The sequence below is a fragment of the Babylonia areolata genome, chromosome 19 (genome assembly GCF_041734735.1).
Source record: "Babylonia areolata isolate BAREFJ2019XMU chromosome 19, ASM4173473v1, whole genome shotgun sequence".
Taxonomy (NCBI): domain Eukaryota; kingdom Metazoa; phylum Mollusca; class Gastropoda; order Neogastropoda; family Buccinidae; genus Babylonia; species Babylonia areolata.
The window spans coordinates 24,350,408-24,374,022 of record NC_134894.1 but is presented as its reverse complement, the minus strand read 5'-3'; the positions used below and the strand labels follow the sequence as shown (position 1 = coordinate 24,374,022).

General features: G+C 39.3%; 1 protein-coding gene and 1 non-coding gene across 2 annotated transcripts in view; one reads left to right on the top strand and one right to left on the bottom strand.

The window, feature by feature from the left end:
• Positions 1-487: 487 nt before the first annotated feature.
• LOC143293559 (uncharacterized) overlaps positions 488-23,615 on the bottom strand; it is a 46,896-nt gene continuing 23,768 nt past the window's right edge. The window contains exon 4 of the mRNA XM_076604526.1: positions 488-1,052. Within this exon, the coding sequence (XP_076460641.1) occupies positions 520-1,052 (533 nt within the window). The 3' untranslated portion in view covers positions 488-519. The remainder of the gene's footprint in view (positions 1,053-23,615) is intronic.
• On the top strand, positions 9,819-9,891 carry Trnar-ccg (transfer RNA arginine (anticodon CCG)). Its single transcript has one exon. It is a non-coding gene; the product is annotated as a tRNA-Arg (tRNA).

Sequence of the window (23,615 nt, the reverse complement as noted above, 5' to 3'; positions counted from 1 at the left end):
CTCCGTTTTCGGGGGTGTGCATGCTGGGTATGTTCTTGTTTCCATAACCCACCCAACGCTGAAATGTATTACAGGATCTTTAACGCGCGTATTTGATCTTACGCTTGCGTATACACACGAAGGGGGTCCAGGCACATGCAGGTCTGCACATATGTTGACCTGGGAGATTGGAAATATCTCCACCTTTTACCCATCAGGAGCTGTTACCGAGATTTGAACCCGTGATCCCTAAGATTGAAAGTCCAACGCTTTAACCACTCGGCTATTGCGCCCGTCTGTTTATTTATTCTATTATTCATAACAGTTTGATTGCTTGATTGCTTTGGTTTGTATATTAATATAATCATGGCTGTTAGGCTGAATGATTGATTACTTGCTTTGGTTTATTTATTCACTCGTTTGTCAATGACAGAAAAAAAAAACCCAATGCGTCGCTCGCTCACTTCACACACACACACACACACACACACACACACACACACACACACACACACACACACACACACACACACATCATGGTCACTGTTTCTGTCGGAAACAGACGCCGTGGCGCACGTGCTGCCACAGGTTCCGCTTGTAGGTGAAGGCGCTGGCACAGTTGTCGCACTTGTGGGCCTTGACCTTGTTGTGCATGTTCACGTGGTCCTGAAAGTACTCCCACCGATCGAACCACTTGCCGCAGATCGGGCACGTGCGCGACTGCCTTTGGCGGGAGATGGTGGAGGTGGAGGAGGAGGTGGAGGAGTAGAGGTAGTGGTCTTGGTACTCTGCAGGCCCTCCTTGAAGGGTAGGAGGGACGGCGTCTCCATAGTGGGCGACGTCGGACGGAAGGTAGCCTTGTTCGTAAGGATCGCCCATCGTTTGAGGGTCTTCTATGGGCGGCTTGACGTCCTCGGGTTCTGCTGTTGCTGAGTTGGGTACGTGTTCGTGGAACGTGTTCCGCGACCACTGCGGGAGGTGAGGGGAGTGGGAGGGGGGTTGATGGCGGGTGGTGGTGGTGGTGTGGTGGGTGGAGCGCGTCTGGCTGGAGGTGGGCGGTCGCCAGAAACGTTCTGAAAACAGAAGGAGGAAGGGTTTCGATACGAGTTAGGCTGCATCTTCCTACTTCTGTGAGAGGGGGATACAAGACGTGAGTGATGGACACGAAACGAAACGAAACGAAATTTTATTTTATCAGGTTAATGAGATAAGCAAAACATGTCCCTTTTTCCACCCATCCCTGGGGTATAAAAGAAACGAAAAAAGAGGGATGTGGAGGGTAGGGCTACATAAAAGAACACATGAACACAGAATTGTTAACAAGAAAGATATCAACGACAAGTTTCACTGAAAATCACATGAGAAACTTATGAAAAAAGACAACTACAAAGCGACAAACTAAAGAACTCTCTATCCCCACCCCTACCCCAGTCTCATTCCCTCCAACCCCATGCACAAAGTGAAAGCCTTAGATTTCAACATTCAGTCGTAAATATGATGATAATCAAAGATATTAAAATCCATGATGATATACCAATGACTTTCTTTTTTTGGCGGGGTGGGGTGGGTGGGTGTCTCCAATAACAATGGTCAACGTGAAAAAAGAAATGAACAAAGCATCTAACAAGATAATCAACAAGTTGTCTACATTGAATTTTTTATTTCCTGGAATAGAAATGTTTTGTAAGCTGATTTAAAGGAAGAAATACAACTTTCATTTTTGATAATCGAAGGTAAAGAGTTACCAAAGTGTCCCTCCTAAGTAAACAAGGCTAGTTTTAAAGAGGTCAGTTCTAGGTTTTCGGATGACTATAATTATTATCCGTATACCTTGACTGGAGACAGACAGAGAGAGAGAGAGAGAGAGAGAGAGAGAGAGAGAGAGAGAGAGAGAGAGAGAGAGAGAGAGAGAGAGAGAGAATGAATAAACGAACGAACTAATCTTTTTTATTGAGGGAAAACTGGAAGAAGCACAAATGCTTGCTTTCATCCTGCCCTCATGAAAAGGGAAAATATAACAAATATACACAGAGAGAGAGAGTGTGTGTGTGTGTGTGTGTGAATAATGTAAGTGCTAAAAACTTTATCTTATTTTTTTTAAGTCTAGGTCATACATAATGAATGTAATGTGATGCTATATCATGCATACATGCACGTCTGTCGTGCTCCTCAGCGACTGGTTATTGCCTCTGCTGTCGAATTTATTAAATAATAATAATAATGATAGTATTTATATAGCGCTAAATCTTGTGCAGAGACAAATCTAAGCGCTTTAACCCTTTCCCTTCTCCTTCACGCCCATCCCAATGAATAAATGTGTTTCAGTTTCCTCATCTCGTTACATTTGCTTTGACCGAAAATATGAAATTTCAAATTTCATCGACGATTTAAAGTGTTCGTATGAAACAATCTCTCGTTGAACAGTTTCATCAAGTGGGATTTTTTTCCCCTTAGTTGATGTCGTTGTTATTGTTTTTGTTGTTTTAATAAATGTGACCGTTTTTGTGTCCGTGAAATGCAGGTCAAAATGGGCAGGAAAATTTGTAGAAAACAGATTATATTGAGGTTTGGTTTGGAAGGCAGAAGTGAGCACAAGGAAGATAAAGGCAAGGGGGAAAAAAGACAGCAGTTGAAATGATGAATCAATAACAAACACATATTACTCCGAAGCAGCAAACTATGAGCAACGGTGGGCATGTGTGATTGATACGAGGGAGACAGGTAAATGAATATGCCGATGTTTGTTTGATTGAGAGGCTTGAGAATGGGAAACAGAATACTTCATTGTTCTTTGGTTTCATCTTTATTCGTATTTCATTAGGATACATTTTCGACACATATACGCTGAAGTGTACATGCAAGTATAAAAGAAAACAGAAAGAAATAATCTCTCTCTCTCTCTCTCTCTCTCTCTCTCACGCACGCACACACACACACACACACACACACACACACATTGTATAAGAATGTACAAAAATAAACTACCAAAAATTCTAGACAGCGAGATTAACATTTTAAGAAGAAAGTTGCTGTGATATATCATTCATATGAGGTATATAGTATAACGATACATGATATAAACTACCAAAAATTCTAGACAGCGAGATAAACATTTTAAGAAGAAGGTTGTTGTGATATATCATTCATATGAGGTATATAGTATAACGATACATGATAGGTGACCCAGTAATCATTGTGTAACAAACAGACACACGCAAATTACAATAATCTGGAGGAAAATATATATATATATTCGTCGTGAAATGCCACCTCTGGGTCATAAACATGTCGACCAGTAAAAAGCGGGGAGGGGGAGGGGGACAGTGCTGTGGGAGAAGAGGGAGGGGGTTACCGGTACATATATATAAGGATCCAAATCGTATTTTTGCTCACCGTCAAAAACGAATGCTACCCTTAAGCAGCCCACCTAGCTTCAACACTAAGACCAAACCCCACCTCACCCCTCTCTCTCTGCCCCCCAACACCCCCACTTACTGTCTTCTTCCTACACCTTCCCTCCACTTCCATTCCCCATGATTCTCAAAACTCCATCTAGCATTGCACCATCCCTATTAACTCTCTCTGTACGAACGACAAAACAGGCCGATGCCGTTATGTTTTACCGCTGCTGACAACAATGGAAACTTCCAAACGGTATGTTCTCACACCGAAGAGATGGATGAAGACAAAGAATACAGTCTCTGACGATGAACGCTAAGGGGCCAGTAAGACACACTCACTTGACATCAAATGGCATCCTTGTGGTGGTTGGGGGCCGGGGTGGGGGGTGTGGGGGGCCTTGCGGGGTGGATGGAGGGCGTAGAAGAAGGAAAGAAAGAGAGAGAGAAAAACCCTGGCCGTACTGAGTGAGTTAAAACGTAATGACCATCCGCGGGTTATGTTTGACGTGAAAAGGACGGGTCCCCATCATTTGACGTTGTTGGTCAGGCAACATCAACATTTCTTCCCCTCCACTCCTCTGTGTGACTGACGGAGTGAACGTCCACGCCTTGCTGTGAACCATACTCATTCCGTCTTGAGAGGAACTATTGTGGATACTGCCGTTGCCTATAGTCCAGCACAGGGTCCTGACCAACTGAATTAAAAAAAATTCAGCCACGTCAAACACAACCATCCATCCCAGAAGCAGAACAAGGGATGATATGGAAGTGAGGTTAACGTAGGCAGATTGAAGGAGCCGTTGTAGAAGGGAGGAGGTGAGCATGGGGTGGCGGGGAGGGAGGAGGAAGAGGGGGCATTGGGAGGGGGGTGAAGTTGCTGTGTTGGATTGGGGTTGATTCCCACCTGCTGCGTAACTTTGCTTCATGGGTGGGTGAGCGACATAATGGTGACGACAATGTTCATCTGAACAAGCTTTGCGTGAGAGCGTTGACAGCTGAACATATATCTATACTGTGCAATGTTCTAATGTGTCAAAGTGATTCAGAATCAATGGCATATCTTATGTGCCAGTGTGATTCTGAATCTACAATGTCATCTGTTTCAACTGCTCAAGCAAAGAGTAACACAGGCATCGAATTCTTTAGAAAGAAAAAGTACACGTAGAGCATGTCACGCAACATGAACAGGCACAGAGATCACACATGAGTGCCTGTCTGCATGCAAGCGCGCACTTCCGAAAGCGCGCACACACACGAACGCTATCTCATTCACACACAATAATTACAACAATGACTGGAGAACAGCAAACACCAGCATGTGAACTTACACAGATGTAACAATTCTATATGATATGGCTGCAGTCACACGTAATAACAACAACAACAATGGGAATGGAATGAAGACGAATAACAAATGAAACTGTATGTTCCTCTGTGACTGTGCGTGCATGTATGCGTGCGTGAAATTTATATCGATAGTAAATGTCGAATAGTGTGTGTGTGTGTGTGTGTGTGTGTGTGTGTGTGTGTGTGTGTGTGTGTGTGTGTGTGTGTGTGTGTGTCTGTGTGCACTTAGATAAACGGAGTAACTGTGGACACAGTGTGGGAATGATCTCATGGACATCCATGTCAACGTGTGTTTATAACTCTGTGAGAACGCCTGTTTACTTGATTACAAATGAATAATCTTACTGTGTTTCAAATCGTTCAGACACAGGAACACTCACTCTCACTTGAGTATTTTTTAAAAAAATATCCTGACTTAAGTTTCCACTGAAAATGCAAACAACTACAAAATCAACAATGCGACATGTGAGCAAATGGCAATTACTGGCGGGCATGAATAACCATACAATCAGCTACAGATCCACCCTCAAACCGGACAAAGAACTATGAATGTACCCGATTCAAATCCAGCTTATGGCCCTTCAAATAAAAGACCTATATCCATGTGAACATTCATTACTCTCCAAACCCAAACCACATCCCATCACTCCACCACCCCCATCCTCCCAAAGGGTATTCCTATTGCCACTTTTTTTCTATCTGAGCCCGCGTTGAAGAAAAAATATGTTATAACAGACGATATAAGTTTTACATCACATGTTATTCTATATTAAACACAGTTTTTCATTCAACAGGGAAGCAGAAAAACGTAACATCTATCACTTAATAAACTTCCACACGGAAAAAATGCAGGTTGTACTTCATCATGACCCACAAATATAATATGTTACATATGAATACACACAAATCCACCCATCCACACACCCCCAAAACAGACAAAATATGTTGAATATTATCACTGATACAAAATCGCAAACGCATTTTATTCGTATTAAATCACACTGTGAGGATAGAAGTGTAACAGAAGACCACAAAAACACATAAACCATTTTGTACTTTTTAAAATTTTTCAGTGGGGTTAAAACTGAGCAGTTGTTTTTTAACATGAAACCAAGGAGATGAAAATATTTAATCAAGTAGCAATAAGAGACGTTCTCCTTTCTTTTCTTTTTTTTTTTACTTCTGTTTTATATATATATATATATATATATATATATATATATATATATATATATATATATATTGTTTCTCTTTTTCCACACCGGACCAAGATTTAGCTATCCCCCGAAGTGCAGGAGAACCTTCAGCATGATTGATGAGGATGGTTTCCTATAATAAACACAAAAAAATAAAAACAAAACAAACAAAAAAACAACGAGAGAAGAAACTCATCCACTTCCTTCACAATAACAGTCTCCACCACAACACTCCTACCCAAGGCCCCGGGCTGTGAACAACGTGTGTAAGGCTAAGCCAATAAATCATCAATCTACACCTTAGAGTGTAAGGAGTTCAGGGCGGAAATACTTGACTGATGGAGGCTTCTTTCCTGAAGACCTTGTTCTGTCCTGCTCTCCCTGGAGTTACTTATCACATCAACACACCCCTCACACTGTTCCGCTCCCCTCGCTGTGAGCTTGAAAGCTTTCACTTCTACACTCAGGGCTGTTACGGACGTGGTGGTAGAGGCTCGTCTTGTACATGAACCGCTTGTAGCAGCCGCCGCACTTGTAGGCCCTGATGTTGTTGTGCATGTTGACGTGTCCCTCGTGGGCCTCTTTGTCGTGGAAGCCCTTCCCGCAGATGTCACAGACGTAGGGGAGACGCCGGGTGGAGTGAACACACCGCTTGTGTCTGGACAGTCCGCTGGCGGAAGTGAACGACTTGTCGCACAACCCACACAACAGGATGGAGCGTGGTCTCGGCGAACCGTCCTCATGGCGGAAGTCGTCTGCGTGGGGGTTCACCTTCATCCAGGCTGCAGCGTCATAGACGTTTGTGTTGGCACTGAAATCGTACTGAGGGAGGGACGGGAGGCGGTGAAAGTCGTGGGCGGAAGGGGGGTACAAGCTTTCCGGGGAGAAGGACGCTGCCGTTTCTGGCGTTGCTGAACCGTGATGATGTCCTGGAATTGGAAGCACACTGGAATCAACGGTGATGCTAGTGTTTATTAATCAGTTTATTTATTTATCATGATTATTTATTTGTTCATTTATTAATTCATTTACTTTCTTCTTTTTTTTATATTGCAGATTAAAGTGAATTCAGCATGATGGGCAGATGAAGAACAGTGAATAAACGAACTTGTATGATCATGCAGGTAACGTGCTTTCAGACTTAAAACAGCAACATAGAGAAACTGTGCATCGTGATCGTTTTCAAAGCTGTATGCACACACACACACACACACACACACACACGCGCGCACGCACGCACGCACACACACATACATGATGCATTTCCACACTCATGGTTGAAACCCCCACAACACACCTACACTTGCATACACCTATATACACATTAACATACTTATGCGCATTTGAGCAAACGCATAAGCACGTCCACACACGCACATGCGCGCGCTCACACACACACACACACACACACACACGAAAAGAAACACCTGTTCTGCTCCAGAGTACTGCACTGTTCACAGTTCATGACAGCGAGTGGGCCGTTTCTTGCAACTTCTTCATTCAGTGCCAGTGAATTACAGCGAGTGAGAACCTGGAGGAATTGGCAAGGCACGGTCTGCGTCCTTCAATCACAACTGCAGTGGAGAAGGGCAAAGTAGCAGCTATAAAACAACGAGTGCTCTGTAGTGTAACGATAAAGCACCCTCTCATGAGTATTTAAAACACATTTCTCGTGACTTTTTTTTTTCAACTGGATTTCATGCTAAAAATATACGATAACACATACCTCTAGTCTACACATTTTAACAGTGATTTTTCTTTCTGCGCGGCTCACTGGGCTGGGACTGCCTTAATTGAACAATGTCCACGTTTCCAGCACAACCAGCCTCTCATCAGATCCCCTAACCCCCCACCTAAAAAAGCAACAACAACAACAACAAACAACAAAACATCGATGTGTAGATGAGGCAACGTTTGGAACAGCTATCTTCTTCTTCTTCTTCCCCCTCAAATTCGTGAAGAGTCATTGGGGCGCCGTACAAAAGAACTAGTTATCCACCAGATTCTTCCATGTCTGTCGGTTGTGTGTCAAAGCCTGGGTCTTCCCTAAATCGTTTTCCTGTCCATGGAACGTATATATATATGCATGTATGATAGGCAGTTGTGTCCGACTTTTACCATCAGAACAGCAGGAGGGGCAATTGCTGTCCCGACTATTATAGTGGAGAATGTCTTGCCCAAGTTACATCCCCACTCTCTCGGCCAAGAGGGTTTTAGGACAGTCGGCGTTGGGATGGTTCCCAAAGGCCAGCTTGCTCCCAAGGCCAGCGCAGTCTTACCTCCTAGTTTGATAGTCATAGTTCTTTACAAAAGACTAAGCTGTAAATGACTTCCTATTGCAATAGAGAAACCATTGATCATACAACTCTCACTGGCCCGGCTGTAAACTCATGTAAATCTGTGATATAAGCTGAGCAGTCAAATGTAGCCATTCCTTTCAGAAATAGCCATTATCTTTAGAAATTGCTATTCTTTTTACCGATGAAAATTTAAGTTGACAACTGGATCATGTTTTCAAACACATAAGGAAAGTTTCCAACTTTATAAAACCATTGAGGAGTTCAAACTGCTACTGCCCACAAAAGAAGAGACTTCTAGCATTATTTTGTCCTCCGCCTTTTCTCTGTGAGAACTCTACAACACAGCATCGATAATCTGTTTTGAACAACACACATTTTCCTGATCCAGCAGTAAGTCTTTCGCACAAGAAATAGTTTCAATTGTGGTGGAAATGATGTGTGTGTGTGTGTGTGTGTGTGTGTGTGTGTGTGTGTGTGTGTGTGTGTGTGTGTGTGTGTGTGTGTGTGTGTGTGTGTGTGTGTGTGTGTGTGCGCGCGCGCGCGCGCGCGGCATTATTTGCTCGTGTTTCATTTTCTCTCTCTCTCTCTCTCTCTCTCTCAATCCTTCCCACCATAAATGACTCGGATATGGAAGCGTCCGTTGGCAGTAACAATGAGGGCATTTATATGTCTAACTTATTGGATCCGTTTTTATTGTTTCTCCTTGTTCTTGTTTTGGTCGTGTTCTTATTCTTTCCGATTTTCTTTTCATTCACTTTGTTTTGTTTGCTTGTTTGCATTTCTTTCGTTTTCTTCTATTTTATGTGCATGCATGAATTTATTCATTTCATTCCATCATGAAGGTGACAACAGCTGTTGTATAAGTGATATTCGTGATAGTAGTAGTCTCCCGCCCCACCCTCTCTCGCTCTCTCTCGTCCATCTGTTAATCTGTGTGTGTGTGTGTGTGTGTGTGTGTGTGTGTGTGTGTGTGCGTGCGCGTGCGTCTGTTCTTTATCATATTCTTTCTGCAGGACTTTTTTTTTTTAATTCTCACTTTCTCCCCTGTTCATTGAATATATGTGTGTGTGTGTGTGTGTGTGTGTGTGTGTGTGTGTGTGTGTGTGTGTGTGTGTGTGTGTGTGTGTGTGTGTGTGTGTGTGTGTGTGTGTGTGTGTGTGTGATATTGTAAATGATGTAGATTAGCAAGGATAGATTGGAAGAACGTGCCATGCCTAAAATCTTAATCCTTGAATAAAAAACGTTTTGAGTTATGAGTTCTGAGTCATCGTATCTCCGAAAGCACCAAAATGCTCACAATCAGTATGGATTAAACAAAGGTTTACTCGAAGCTATTTTACAGAACACGTTTCAGTGTGATATCAATCAAAATCTGACACGACATCGAGGAACGCATCAAAATAACAACCATACATCATTGCACTATTCACTGAACACAGATAACAAAAACAGAAACATATCTCCATGCACACACAAAATCGTATGAATGTTCGTATTATAATAGGTTGTTGTTGTTTTTAAACGATCTGCTCAGTTGAATGTCAAAATGTGTGTAGAATATTTGGCTACATAAATTACTGCTATTATCGCAAGAAGGCCTTGTGGCCTAATGGATAAGGCGTCGGCCTCCGGAGCCGAAGATTGTGGGTTCGAGTCCCATCAAGGTCGTACTTTTTTTTGTTGCTTTTTTACCCCTCGATCAGCGTGTTGGGTTTATGCGATGGTAATGTATCTGTTGCTCTTTTTTTGTGTGTGTGTGTGTGTATGTGTGTGCGTGCGGGCGGGTGGAGGTGCGTGCATGCGTGCGTGTGTGTGCGCGCGTGTGTGTTGTTTTTTGTTTGTTCGTTTGTTTGTTTTTTCAAACAGTACAGTTGGTGTTACGTAATGGATCTAGCCACACACTCTGATACCTCCATGAAACTAAAACTGTGAAAAGGTGTACATGGATATGTGTGGACTTTAAATCTTGCAGTAAGTACATTCGTCAGTATAATCAGTCCATGATTATGTGTTTCATGACTTCGCCTACCATCCCAGTAGCGGTTCCCACCATCAGTAAATTAATTCTGGATATCACCAGAATAACAAGAAGAAAATAATAATCTTCATTTAGTTGAGGGCAACAAATCTCTTGTGTCTCAGTAGGAAAAAAATGTAATTACTGTCAAACAGATAACGCGCAAGGAGTATCATCTGGTTTTTAAACAAAAAAAAACTACAGACACCGCTAACACTTTGTGTGGTATAGAGCACTTAACGCACTATTGTACATGTACTATTTCATGCGAGGCGCTCAGAGCCCACCTATGGGGGTTTTGCGCCATACAATATGTTATTATTATCATCATTGTACCCGACATCGACATCGTTGATAAACATATGAAGAAGAGACATTTGTAAGCGGGTGGAATCGTGAAACTGCACAAATCTGACGTAAAATCAATTAGGAATTCAGTAGAACTGATCGAACTGTCTTTTTCTGTATCAAAAACAAATACAAATTAATATTTAATTTAGCAAGTCCGTGATCAGCAAAGTCACATCCATAACGAAAAAAAAAAAAATCCTGACACATACAATTATAGTCTCTACTTCCTAACTAACTGTAAGTCAGAGACAAACTAAACAATGCAGAGTGAATTTTTTTTTTTTTTAATGCCTGAATAAGAAAAGACAAAATGAGAGAGAGGGAGAGGCGGGGGAGAGGGGAGACAGAGACAGAGAGGAGGGCGGATGGGAACTATAAAAAGGAAGGAAAGAAAGAAAGATGTTTGAGACAAAGAACTCATCACACGAAGGCACAACGCATGGAGATTCCTCACCTTTCAGACTGTAAGAATGGGTACGGAAGTTGTGACCGATTTTCAGGGATCGCATATATTAATGGACCCCTTAGAAACTTGCACTTTTTTCTTCTTCTTTTTCTTTCTTTTTTTAAAATTTTTTAAAATATTTTTTTAGGGAGTGGGGGGTGGGGTGGGGGCAAGTATGTGGGTACATAGAGAAATGATGCTGAATTTTCCACAAACAGCGGTGTAAGCTGACTAGTCAATGCCGTGAGCACCTCTCACAGGTTATATGGGCTTTCTTTCATGTACACTTCATTCTATGGGAAAAAAATCACATCAGTCGTTTATGAACCATTGAATAGCTGTAATTTGTTGGCTGAAACAAGTTTTCCAATGTATTCCCCTTTGCTCCCCCTCCCCCCTCCCTGCCCCTCACCCCCCACACACACTCCCTCATAAATATTCACGAGGCACGTGTGCCTGAAACAACCGTTAATGTCTTCAATGATATGCCAGTTAGTAGCAGACCATATAAGCACCTTTCATGATTTAAATAATCTCTCGATTTTCTAACATTTTTTTTGAAAACATATCCGCTTTTATGAAGTGGTCCTTCCTATGCCGATCCCTAGACACAGTGGGTATGAATTCACTGCCCCGAGAGGACCTTTTTTCACCTGAGAATTCTGTATGTGTGGGTGCTGTGGCGGTCTCTTCTACATACCCAAAATATATGGAAAATGATGAAAAGAGAAGTCATAGGCTTGGAATGCATAAACATGTTTGTTAATGTATAAGGGGGTGGGGGGGGTGAAATCCAATAGCATAAATTATTAGTAAAATATTGCTTCCGGTTTTGATCAAGGCCAATAAATACAGCACCTTCACATTCTGATATAAAAGAACAACAAAAACATTAGCATTAACCAAAAATACTTGAAATTTTTTTTTTAAATACACTTCTATGCTGAGATGACTTCAAAATGTGTGTGTGTGTGTGTGTGTGTGTGTGCGTGTGTGTGTGTTGAATTAATTGTCCGATAAAGATTTGTTTCATTCAAATGTATCAATCACTCTGAACTCTTGTGAGTTAACAACAAAAAGGAATCTAGTTACCTGAACTATTATTCACGAATAAGATAACTGGGATTTTGAGGCTTGCCATACCATGCAGTTTACAATTAAATATTGCACATGAAGAACAGCTGACTGCAAACACAGGCCGGTGTAACAGACTGGATTCACTCCCTCTCACTTTTACCCCCGGGGGTAAATGTATGTGGAGTAATTCTACCCACGCTACACTAGGTTCATTACAATGGGTACAACACAGATACTGTTTGCTTCTGCATCATGGACACTGTATTAACGATCGGCGTGTATTCCTGTCCTTCTTTGACGAATCAATGCTTCAGAGATGCTTCAAAAGTCACGCCCTTGGGCGGGGCTTTCTTACAAGCACGATTGATATGCAAGCGTAGGCTGGTTTTGTAAGCATACTCCCTTGGGCAGTAGGGACACTTGAATGCTTTGATGTTGTTGTGAACGTTCATATGTCCTTCGTAATGCTCTTTGAAAATGAACCCTTTCCCACACAGGTTGCACGAGTATGGAGGTCTGTAGTCGTGCGCGCTCCTCGCGGGCTGTTGATGACTGTCCCCCACGAACCCTACGGCTAAAGGATTGTATCCTTGGGCTGTCTGGTAAGGCATTTCTGTCTCTGGCCCCCAGGCGGTCACCGTGTGTGTGGGAAAGCCGTGGGTTTGACAGGTCGCGTCAGGGACCATGCCTGTAGCGTCGTACCAAGTCTTCCCTGCACAAAGAGCATGAGACAGACTGGTTGGTACGCCTTGCTTCGCTTAGCTTTCCGTTGTTTTCTGAAGCTGTCTTTCTTCATAAGGTTTGCAAAACCAATGAATGTAAGGCAAGATCAAAGTTTGCGCTTAGCTTTCCATTGTTTTCTGAACGTCTTTCTTCATAAGGTTTGAAAAATGAATGTGAGGCAAGATAAAAGTGTGTGACCATTTACGTTTTTGCAACCATTAATGAATCTGACATGGGGATCCAGAAGAACTTGTTACCTCCTTATACAGTGTAAAACCTCATGCACTAGTCTGCTAAAGTTTTTTTTTTTTTCTGAATGATATCATTGGTTATTGAAGTACAAAACACCATTTTTCTACATGATGATTGAAATATTGTTCAGTGCTCGTAAATAATTCTGCTAATATGAAAACAAAGTCACAAGACTCTTAAGTTTGGAACCAAAACAGTATCACCTGACAACTGCATGGTGAAAGAAAATGGAGGAAAACAAGAGTTGGGAATCAATTTATCTGCCAGTGACAACTTTTCAAAGTAAAAAAAAAAGGGGGGGGGTGGATCTGTTCAAATGTTTATTTCACACACACACACACACACACACACACACACACACACACACACACACACACACACACACACACACACACACACACACACACACACACACACAGCAAAATGACTTTCCATGTCTCCACTGTACGTTTTTCTACTCATTCGTTGGTTCGTGCTGCTCTGCCGAAACTTTCAACAGTTTCCAAGGACCAAACTCAAAACATCAGATATAATACACTGAACAATTAGATTTAACCATTTTACTTTTATTAAGTAACGGGTCAATGTTAGATGGGCCATTTTAAATAACCTGGCTACATTAAAGAGAATAGTCAGGTCAGACAATACGATTTCATAAACTTTATCAAGGTTTATATCAAGCCTCAGTGCATACCAGTGATTGGACGATGTTCCTTCACCTAGTCTGCTGCTGAAAGTTGCAACTGTCTTGTAATCTGAGGGAGCTCTGTGGTTTATTAACAAGCGTGAATCAATAGTGTGTGCTCAATGCTGGAATCTGTTATGTTTTACTTTATCTTATTTTTTTCTCAAGCTGGACAGTAGTTTCTAATATGCATAGCCTGTCTTCCACAGTACATGCAGACAAACCTGAATGGGATTTTCTTTTCCAGTTTGTGTCTATCTCTGTGCATCAAAATCTTGAGTGGCAGACCTGCATCCCAAAGGCCAATGTATAATCAAGCATAGCTTTTTCTTCCCTCTTTGAAACTGGTCCAGGTTCCATGCACGATCTTTGCAGCGGAAAATTGCTTGTCAGTAAGAATGTTCCCAAATGTATGGAATTAGAGCAGTTCAAAGATTGTAAACTGTATACCAAGTCTATGGAATTAGAGCAGTTCAAAGATTGTAAACTGTGTACTAAGTCTATGGAATTAGAGCAGTTCAAAGATTGTAAACTGTATACCAAGTCTATGGAGTCAGAGCAGTTCAAAGATGGTAAACTGTATACCAAGTCTATGGAATTAGAGCAGTTCAAAGATTATGAACTGTGTATACATTGCACTGTATATACTATGTACTGGGTCTTTGAGTTGACTTAGGGAAATCCTTAACACCAAGCAAACTTAGTGCTGCAAAGATCGCTTGCGTAACCCAGCCCTGGGCATTTTATCTTCTCAGATCCAGTTTGTGGTGGTGGTGTTGTATACAGCATTTTGATGAAAGGTTGACTTTTTAAGTGATAACCAACCATTTCTGTAAAATTTTGAATAACAGTATTTATTCCACCTTTAAGAATGGTTGTTGTTGTTTTCTGTTGTTTTTTGTTTGTTTTTGAGAATACATAAATTATTATGAAATTTTTCACACAGACAATACCTCTGTCACTATCAAAATTTTCATGTGGAATTTCTTGTGGAAACAATACTGCACTTACCCATTAAAAATATCTATGCATAATTTCGCTCAGATTTAGTATATTTTGTTCTTTGTTTTCATGTGACTGCCTTCAAAGCATTCTGATAAATTTTTAGTGTTGTTATGGTTAATGGACGGTTGCCTTAATATTTTAAAAGATTTTTTTTTTTAAAGCACATATGTATTGTTTGCCTTTTATGCAGTCCCAGCTTGCTTTTTTCCTTTCTTTTTTGTTATGGTTGCCTTTAATACTGTATTAATATAAAAATTATTCATGTATGACTGCCATCAAAGTAATTTATGTTCTTCAAAGTATTGTTTCATTGATGTGTGGCTGCCTTCAAAGTATTCTGAGAAGTTCTGTATTTGTGCCTTCAAAGTTCTTATGCTTCTATTCATGTATGACTGCCTATAGAGTATCAAAAAAAAGGTTCGGCGGGGGGCAGGGGGGGGATGGGGGGAGGGGGGTCGGGGGGGGGGGGGGGGGTTCATGTATGCTGGGTTCCCTTCAAAGTATTCTTAAACTGACAGTACTGTGTCAGTACAACAAAAAGTTAATCTGACAATAAATGGTTTCAGTCAGTCAGTCAGTATTCTTAAACGCTTTGTATTCATACATATTTTGCTTCAAAATATTCCTATTCGATTGTCTGTCATAAAAGTATTCCTAAAAGTTTCCATTCATGCATGGTTGCCTTGGAGTATTTCTTCAGTCCTTTTTTTCTTTTGTATGCTTGGTTCCTTTCAAAGTATTTAATTATTTTGTATTCATTCATGATTTACTTCAAAATATTCATAACTGTTTCCTTGATAACTGACAGCTTTCAAAATATTCATAAAATTTTCCATTTATTGTTTCCTTCAGACTATTTTTTTAAGAATCTTTATGCATGCTTAGTTGCTTTCAAAATATTCTTCAAGGTTTTATGTTCATGCATGGTTTACTTCAATGTAGTCCTAGAAGTTTTAATTAATTCATACATGGGTGCTGTTAGGTTATCCAGTTTTGAAACATGCATTGTCGCCTTAAAAATATTCTTAACAGCTCTGTATTCAAGCACAGTTTACTTCAAGGTATTCCAAGAATTTATGTTTATACACAGTTACTGTCAGAGTAACTCTTAAGAGTTTTCAAGCATGCATTATTGTCTTCAAGTGTTTTTGGAAAATCAACCAAATAAAAGAAACTATGCAAGATGTCTTTATAGCTTAAACAAATCTGAAATGGGATGAAATAAACTTTATGGGTGTGAGTTATCAGCAATCCACTTAAATTATGAGTTGAAAATCTCAGTTCACGCTGTCATGTGTGTGTTGTGTGTGTGAAGCCCCTCCCAATTGCACATGACAACCCTTGTTTTTGGAAATCTCTACCACAATTGACAAAATAGATGCTGCTCCACTATTGAGTCCTTTAAGACTACTCTTAAAACATACTTGTTCAAACAATATTTTAACCAAAAGACCCTTCTCCCCTGATAACCATCTTTGTGCATGTGTACACATGCAAAACAAACATGCATGCATACACTCTGCAAGCCAGCATTTGGATTAGGCTAAACTGCAGGTGAAAGAAGGAGGGCTGGATACATTGGAGGGAGGAAGAGAGGCAAAATGGGGAGGGGGAAGAGAAATACTAAATTTATGCTAATAACAGGGGATAAGTGAAAAAAGAAACTAAATGTAACAGTGTGTGTGCATACATGCCCACCCCCTTTTTCTGTTTCGGGAACCCAAATCACTCCAACCAGAAGAACCACACTGACAATCCCCAGTGGCACATGAGAACAGTTTATCTCTTTCATCAGAGACTTGAAACAAGATGAGCAAAGCTGAGCCATTGTAACCCTGCCTGGATGTTTCTTGTTTCCCAGGGACATACAGTGACAGTGCAAGCTAGTTCTTCAGGAACACGCACTGCTCATTTAATTGATCTTCAGGGAAAGATACTAACAGACAGTAATGGTAAGCATGTCTGTATGTGTGTACATCTATGAATGTTCATGCATGAGCAGAAAGAGAGAGAGAGACAGAGACAGAGAGAGAGCAGACACAGAGAAGTTGTTGGGGGTGAGACACAGACAAAGACCGAGCACAAATACAAACTATCTCTTGAAAGCAGGTACACACAAAACCTCCAGGTTTTCTCCTTCACACTCAAAAGAACTCTGCTTAAGTTTCTGCTGAGAAGCTGTGTTGTCACTGATGACAGATGTTCATGTTTCAGTCTAAGCAGACACTTAAAAATTATCAATCAATCACTTCATATTATCATTTCTAGCCTTTCAGACTATCTCCATCCCTGATCTTTCTACACAGATGACTGATCAATGTTGATTCATCACCTCAAGGAGTGTGCATTTGTCCATATATTTTAGTATTTACCTATGCATGCATTTGTGTAAATGTGTGTGTGGGTAAGTGGGTAGGTAAGCATGCACACATATGCATGTGCCATACTCATGGTCACTGACCTATGTTTGTGCACTTGTATGTAATATGCTTAATGTAAAAAAATTTTAAAAATTTTTTAATTAATCAAAACACTTTGCACACAAGAGTTGAGACTCTAATTCCAAAAGTTAAAGTGAAAATATGAACTGAAGAATCTTTGTTAAATAAACTATACACCACAAGAAACTGATTTTTAAAAATGATACCTTAACAAGCCAGAGCCTTAAATAATAACACTAAATAAGCACACATCAACCTATGGAAGACACAACTACTACCAGCTGAAAGTTAAACTGGAAGAAGACGGGGATGGATCATGCACTTGATACAAAAACCAACGTCAAGCATCACCAGAGAGGCCCTGACATGGTACCCCCAAAAGAAAGAGCGACTGAACAAGAAACACCTGTTAAAGATCTTCAGGCAGACACCAAGAAGATGGGCCTTAGCTGTTGTGTAAAACAGACACACAAAACAAACCAGTGCTGTTCACTACTGACCATCATGATTGCCACTCACTTACATAAAGGTACAGAGAAATAAAGCAAGAAACTTTTTTGATAAACTTTTTTTTTTATTAATGACAAATGCTCACACAAGAAATTAACATTACATATCAACAAGAACATGCACATGTGTATCTTTAACACACCACACTGAAAGGGATGACCTAACTGATACAAAATGAGGCTGCCCACTTTTGACACTTCTGTTTAAAAAATGAAAGTAAAAAAGATAAATATCCATTTTGTTGCTGTTTATACTTCTGTAAAACTTGATCATTAGTGACCAAGGAACATCATAATGAGAATAATGAAACATGGTCACTGAATGATGGTTGAAGTATGGTTGATTTGAATGAATGATGGCTGAAGTTAATACATTTCTTCTGTTTTCAAATCTCTTGCATATGTATGGGATTTTACAATCACCAGTCAACTGACTGCAATCAACACCCCACAACGTAATATTTCTGTATCTGTCATGATTTCCCAGCATGATTTTACAACCTGCGAATGCTTTGGTAAACACTGTATGTATACACCAACAGCAAAAGTAATACTACTCATAAAAAAAAGGACGGTCTTCAACTACACATAACTGGACCTTGGAAAATGTGACTGATTACTTTGTCAAGATTCCACACACTTTTGTATACTTTTACATAAATTCAAGCGTTGATTTGTACAGCTGAAGAACACACGACCGAACACTAGATACGTAAACACGGTAATTGCAAGAGCACGATTTACAAATGATAGAGGTACATCACTTGTTTTTGCCTCTGTACAGAGCTGCAAGGTCTTCACACAAAGAGCCATTCACTAACAAAACCAGCACACTATGTTTGCATTATTCATATATATGCTAAGATTTTGAAACATAACTTTGCATGATGAATACAGAGTAAAACACTAAGGAAGAACATTGACTGCAAAAGAACAATCAGCAAGAAAAACGTAACACTAACAGTCTTTGATACACAGTTGGACCCATTTTCTCATGCTGTCTATGAAATTGAATGAACAGGAACAAACAGTAGAAAGCTGTTCACAAACTCATGCGCAGCCAGCAAAATGGAGTTCTATGAATGATCAGAGATCAAAACATAATCATCCAAGTTGGTGAACAAAAGACACACACACAAAAAAGAAAAAAGAAGAAGAAAAAAAAGTCAACATGATGAATTAGAAAAGGTAAAAAAAAAAGCAGCACTGTAAATCGAATTACTGATCGTGCTAAATTTAAAAAGTCTCACATCTCCTTCAAAGATATTTTTGTGCTGTAACTCTGAAAATACGGCTTTTTAATGCTTACACAATGAATTTACACAGATCAGTAGCCCTTCATTGTCACATCAACCAATGTTGTGTGAATGCTGTTTGAGGTCTCTCCCACAGCAGTATCTTTCACTGTTCAAATTCTTCAATGCATTGGTACTGTACTGTACAGAAGTGGTAACAGATGAGACTCTTTTCTTATTATTTTTTAATTTTCAAAAGATATTTCATGTCTTTTAAGCCTCCATAAATCATTGAATGTTTTTTCCATAAAACATTACAAATGAACTGGAACAAATTTTATTGCCTTTGCAAGCTACCTTATTTTGGAAAGAACATGTACTGAATGTTTCTTTGAAAGAGGAGATAACTTGTAGGTAATAGAGGTTTTTTTTTCTTCTTCTTTTTTTTTTTTTTTAAAGAGACAGAGACAGGCCAATTCAATTATTCACGTATTTACAATCTTTTATTTTATTCAATCATTAGTTTACTTATAAATTTGTTTTTGTATTTACCTTTCTCTTCCACAGATAAATAAATGTTCAAATAAATATATAAATAAATGAACAAACAAACAAACAAATAAATAAAGTAACGTAATGGCATGATTGTCAATCTGGACCTATTTAGATGAAATGGCTTACATTACACAATTAGACATATCATGAATGACTTGGACCCAAACTGCTGAAACAAAAATAAATAACATTAATATCAATGATAACCTCACTTTAGTCATATCAACTGTGATATCATAATTCCTACTGCTCAATGTATTTTTTTATGCACACACATGTGTGCCACAATAATGTGTATACTGCTGTCATCTTCCTTCACATGGGGCAATGACCTTAACTGAACAAATAATCTGAATGAAAAAATCCTGAAGCCTACTGAAAACATGGCTGGTCCTGCTTGGAGTGAATAAATGGAAAGAATAAGACCTGTAGACCTTGCAGTAAATGTTTTCTTTCCTGCTATACACTTGCTTTTGAATCAATTTGATTTTACTCATGTGATTTTCACAGATGCCAAAGCACAGCCAGGACTACTGAAAACTTAGAAAAAATTCAGGTGTCCAAGGAACTCATTTACCAAATTTCTAGATGGTTCAAGGCTGCCTTCAGAGGACCATTGTTATGCTGCATATTTTAATCAAATCTGCATTGCTACACACAAATGGTGGGCATATCTTCTAGTCGTAATCACCTGGGTTTCTGGGCCAAGATGTAGTGAAGGGAAAGACATCTTCATTGCAGACGATCCTGGCATTAGATTGAAGCTCCTGTCCAAGATTTTCTATCTTTTTACAAGATCTTTTTTTTTTAATTTGTTTGTTTGATTGTTTTTTGTTTCTTAAGAACAACCCAGGGACTCACTAAATAAACATGCAGTATGCCCTATCCATTTTCAAAGCATCAGGGTTACATATTTACGCAGTGTAAGAAGCCCCGACAGTTATTTGAAGACAAAACATCTTCATAAACCTGATTGATATATTCCCCCACACCCCCCAAAAAAGAAAAAATCATGTAAATACCCTACCAATATTCAATCACACATACTCCACTCTTAGAAGAACTGATGAACGAAAAGAAAACACAATCAAAAACCCAAAACCACCATCTGAGGCTGATCAATAAATTATTCAGTCACTTTGTTTTCTGACTGCTTCAGTTATAAATAATTCCTGAAGTTTAGAAGAAAAAAAGACCAATAAAAAGACTACTCATTCAACCAAAAATCACCAGCTTTAAAAACAAAATTGGTGGGTCATAAAAGTAAAAACAGCTGAATGATTTATTCACATCCACATATCAGAATAATTCACCTGCAATAAACATAAGAGGGTTATGATGAGGTTTAAAAAGTTTCTGTTTAAGACAAAAAAAAGCTCTCTTCACCCTTCCCACCCTCCCTTATCAACATGCACATCTTCCTCAAGAGAGAGAAGATTCACACAATGCTTAAAATGATAAATCATGCATATCATTTAACTGATGAAAAAATGCTGCATTTTTTCACATGTGTGTGTGTGTGTGTGTGTGTGTGTATGTGTGAATAACATGTTTGAACTGCAAGCAACATAATGACTGCTGACACCAAGAACAAAACAAGCATTATTCCCCCTTTTGACACAGGACAAGATAAAAAATTTTAAAAAACAACCATGGCTGTACAGTAAAGGTTTCCACATTCACAAAAAATGTCACATGTAGTCCCCATTAAAAAAAAAAAAATGCCAGTAACATTCAGTTTTTGGCAAATATGTCTTTTTCATCAGGGCAATGGAATCAACACTAAAACTTTCATGTGTGCACATGCACACACAAACGCACACATGCATATACACACACAAATGAGTTTTTAACACCATACTGAAGCACACTGCAAACTTTAAATAATACTTAAATTCACAAGGCTAGGTCAGCAATTTGAAGTACAACAATATGAAATGTGCAAGTGATAACATTAAAAAAATGAAGCAAGCAATTTTACATGTGCAAACATGTGCACACACACATACACACACAGTCCATTGCAAACCAAAAATCAAACAAAACAAGAAGTACTTATTTTGTGGTTTCTCTTTTTCTCGTTTTTATGGTTCTCTGCCATCATTTAAAAAAAAAATATATATATATATATAACACTTCAATTCATTGTCTTCTGATTTTGAAACTAAATTAGCTGTTTGATTCAAGCTGACTCAATGCTTGGTCATTAAATTTTCTGTGTTCTGTATTAACATCAAAATATTAATATCAAAATATTTTAAAACCTTTGTCTTTATTGTTTTTAACTACGATATTCAACCCAAAATCTTTGAACCCATTATCTCCATAACTTTTGACCATTCAACTCTTTAGAGATTAACACGGACACCAATGAAAATATCCTCTAAGCAACAAAAGGCTGCAACCCTCCAAAACTCCCACTGTCATTCCACAGTAAAACAATGGTTCACACCAACCTTTGCCTAAAAATTCATAAGTGAGAAGATACTGTGAAATAAATGGGCCTGGCCGCAAGATCTGAGCTTGACAGCTGACAAATGAGGGTGATGACAGAAAGACAGGCAAAGAGAATGCACATGAGTGGAGTTTAACAACCTCATAGCTACTGCTTTTATGGTCAGGTTGTTTGCACAAAGGGTATGCTTGGTACTTGTTCACTATTGGGTTAAGACAAAGAGTATGTGATCATCACAACAGGCTCCTCTAGCATGTATAAATCATGTAGACATGCAGACATTAACAACTAGGTGGGTTTGTTTCACAAATATGCAGACAGCTAGGTTGGTGGTTAGGTGAGCAGTGGTGCAGTTGGTAAACAGACAGGCAGGTGGGTAGCCAGGTATTTTAGCAAACTAAAATTAAAGATAACGTACTTGAACATCCTGAATGTCCAGAACAACTGAATGAATACTCGTGACCTTAAAAACAGGAAATGTTTCACTTCATTTATCTCTTTTTTTCTAGAACCAACCATAACCACAACCAAATCTACATAATCAATGTCCAACCTAAGTAATTACAACATAAACAAATAAATACAAAATAATCTAAAACATATGGGGGGGGGGGGGGGGAGACAAGAATATGACAAACTGATTGATCAACTGCTTCTGATACTCAGTGTAAGTTGTGGAAGATGTTCGGTCTACAACAAAGTAATGTAATCATTATGACATTGAGACTGCTCATAAAGTTACAAGGGACTCCATTACATTCAAAGCATACTAATTGCTGGTGCCTCTTCAATGAGAAAAACTTAACTGTAAACCTGTGTGTGTGTGTATTTTTTTTTTCTTTCCATGTGTGCTTATGTGTATGTGTGTGTCTTGGTGTATATCATGTGCTGTTGGGTGTGGGATGAGGTAATTGTGTATTTTGTACCTGACAGATACATGAATGCTTTGTTACAGTTAAGCTCTAACAGATTTTGTAAGGACTGGCAGATATATGAATGCACTGTTACAGTTAAGCATAACACAATTTATAACTTACTGCTTTGTTACATTTAAGCACAGACAGATTTTGGTAAGGACTAAATAATCCTATATATATACAATTTCCATTATCATTATATCTGTTTATCATCAAACTAAATAGAAAAAGAAACAACGCTGAAATACAGAAAGACAGAAAATAAACTTAGAAAAAAAATGTTCTCAGCATTACAATTAGTAGCAGAAGTAGTATTGTTGCTTATAGTCCAGCCGACATCTTAGTATACACACAGATACACTTGCCAAACAATGAGAGGTAGAAACAGACAAGCATAAATAGAAAGGGAAAGAAAGCATCTGAGACTGAGACAAAAAAACAAAAACAAAAAAAAACATGGTTCTAGCCACACGTGCTGTGTAAAATCTGCCTGTCAGTGTTACTAAAGAGTTTTCAAGGTGCAAGGTGACTCAGGGTGACGTTATTCACTGGACGTGTGCACAAGTGTACTGCCACACACCCAAAAAGCGTGCCATCATTTTGCCAAAACAGTCAAAAGCATTAGTTATAAATCTCTCTCTTTTCAAACAAAGCAATCATCAAACTGGCGCTTCAAATTAAATCAAGACTCAGGCATCTCACAATTCATTCACACAGCAGGAAGG